The sequence below is a fragment of the Antrostomus carolinensis genome, unplaced genomic scaffold (genome assembly GCF_000700745.2).
Source record: "Antrostomus carolinensis isolate BGI_N321 unplaced genomic scaffold, ASM70074v2 scaffold42248, whole genome shotgun sequence".
NCBI classification, from domain to species: Eukaryota; Metazoa; Chordata; class Aves; order Caprimulgiformes; family Caprimulgidae; genus Antrostomus; species Antrostomus carolinensis.
In genome coordinates this window covers 33,094-35,034 of record NW_010334421.1, presented here as the reverse complement: position 1 = coordinate 35,034, position 1,941 = coordinate 33,094, and the positions used below count along the sequence as shown (strand labels likewise).

Here is a 1,941-nt window from a genome sequence, read left to right as displayed (position 1 = left end):
CCGAAGAGGGAAGGAATTTGATGAGTGTTGTAAAGGACTGTCTCACAACAGGATACTTTTCTTTACCTTGCATTCAGCAGGTGCTTTAAGAAGAGTTCCTCTTTCATGGTGGATGTTGCTCACTGCTCCTTTTTTCCCAGCAGTGGGCAGGTAAGAGTCCTTATCTTGCTGGTGCAGACCTCACCAGTGGTGCCTGTCAGCCTAGGGTACTATAACCTGTCTTCTAGGAGCTATTGTTTGAGACAAGGTCGAAGCTCTAATATTAGAGTATTGTCTGCACGTCATTTAGTAGAATGGATCATTAATAGACCCATGGATACTGTGTTGATGCGGTGTTACAGAAAACCTTAGAAAGGTGTGAAAAAGAGTCATTTTTCCAGCACTTAATATACCAGCAGGCTGTTGGTCTGAAAGATGAGGCTTAGGCAGATGAGGGTGCATTGGTCACAGTCTCGTGGTAGGTGGGTAACATTCTATTATCTGTGTTACATAGAAAGTCAGACCAAGCATTCACCTTCTGGCATTGGAAAACAACAATCCTTGCAACTCCACTTTGTGGAATTTGTTAAATTTCTGTGTTCATGGGTGCCTTCCAGAGTCCTCTCCAGCACTTCTCACCTTATTTATCTGTTCTCATTCATGTGTATTAATCGAAAGCTGATCTATTGGGTGGGGGTTTTTTTTGGAGTTGTTTGTGCCTGGTAACAAGGAAGCATCACCCTCTCCCTTCCTCCCTCCCTCTCCCTTCCATCTCCCCTTGCCTTCAGCAACAGGCAGTGTACCTGGAACTTGCTGTCATTCACAGTGTGCTGCAGAGCACACCTCTTTGAACAAAAATGTGTTTGCCAAATGGACTGTTGCTTGGTTAACCTAATGATTAGGGTAACATAAAGTATGGTAATAATATTTTTTTGCATGCATTTTTAAATTTAAAAACATGAAATATTTGCTTCTTTGAAGAATTTGAAAAAACATACTTCATTTTGGGTTTCTTGGGTTGTGGGGTAGTGGCTGTTGTTCTGCCTTAGTGGAACCACAACTAGTATGAACTTTTTTTTTTACCTATTTAAAATCTCTGCATATCCAGTTGGACCTCCGTACACGTTGCATTTTCGAATTAAGTACTACTCATCAGAACCGAACAACCTTCACGAGGAGTTTACAAGGTAGGAACTATGCATGTTAACTGGGTGACTGGCAGAGGGATAAATAAGATTTCTAAGGTACATGGGGGTGCTGTAAGCCATTGATTCGAGCTTTTTTTACCAAGAGTGGTCATTTTGTCTGAGTTCTTAGGTGTTTCCCTACTGTCAGAGAAACACCATCTTTTTAAGTTGCTGCCAAAAACCATTCATGTGCCTCTCCAAGTGTTTTAGTCTGTAGGAGATGCTGTGTTCTGGTGCTTTGAAGCTAGCAAAGAAAGGCAGTTTTGGGTGGGGAGAGATGCAGCTGGGAGATGGCCGCTCTTTACACCAGCGACAGCTGCCATACCTCTGAGAAGATTTTCCATCATGTCCTGCTAAAACGCCAGTGCTCTGCTTTGTCCCCCTTGCTCTGAGACTTGGAGGTGATTTAGTAATGGTACAAAAGCCACAGAATTGTGGGAATAGACAGATTGAGTTCCTAGTTAACTGCTGGTTGATTGAATCTCTTCCACTTCCCCCTGGGTTCTCTGTGGTGCAAAGGGTTGTAAAGATTGCATTGTATAAAGTCACCTTAGAACACCTGGAGCTCTTTTGTTTCAGTTTGGTGGGCTGTTTTCCAGGCTGTGAGGACTATACCTTGCTGGATTCATAGCACCCTAGTGTAATCCTGTAAGAGGAGATTCTGAAATATCCTGTGAGAGGATATTCTCAAAATTGGGAAGGGAGCAGCTGGAGGAAGAGGGTTTACTTATCTTTTGTATCTGCCAATTTTGTGTCTTCTTTGTATAGTAATCAT

The 1,941-nt window shown here is 42.6% G+C and overlaps 1 protein-coding gene across 1 annotated transcript in view; it reads left to right on the top strand.

Annotated features, from left to right (window-relative positions):
- The window catches only part of LOC104529811 (band 4.1-like protein 4B), a gene marked incomplete at both ends in the record, with an annotated part of 48,243 nt that overhangs the window by 14,582 nt on the left and 31,720 nt on the right, over nucleotides 1-1,941 (top strand). The window contains one exon of the mRNA XM_029086553.1: nucleotides 1,088-1,166. Within this exon, the coding sequence (XP_028942386.1) occupies nucleotides 1,088-1,166 (79 nt within the window). The remainder of the gene's footprint in view (nucleotides 1-1,087; nucleotides 1,167-1,941) is intronic.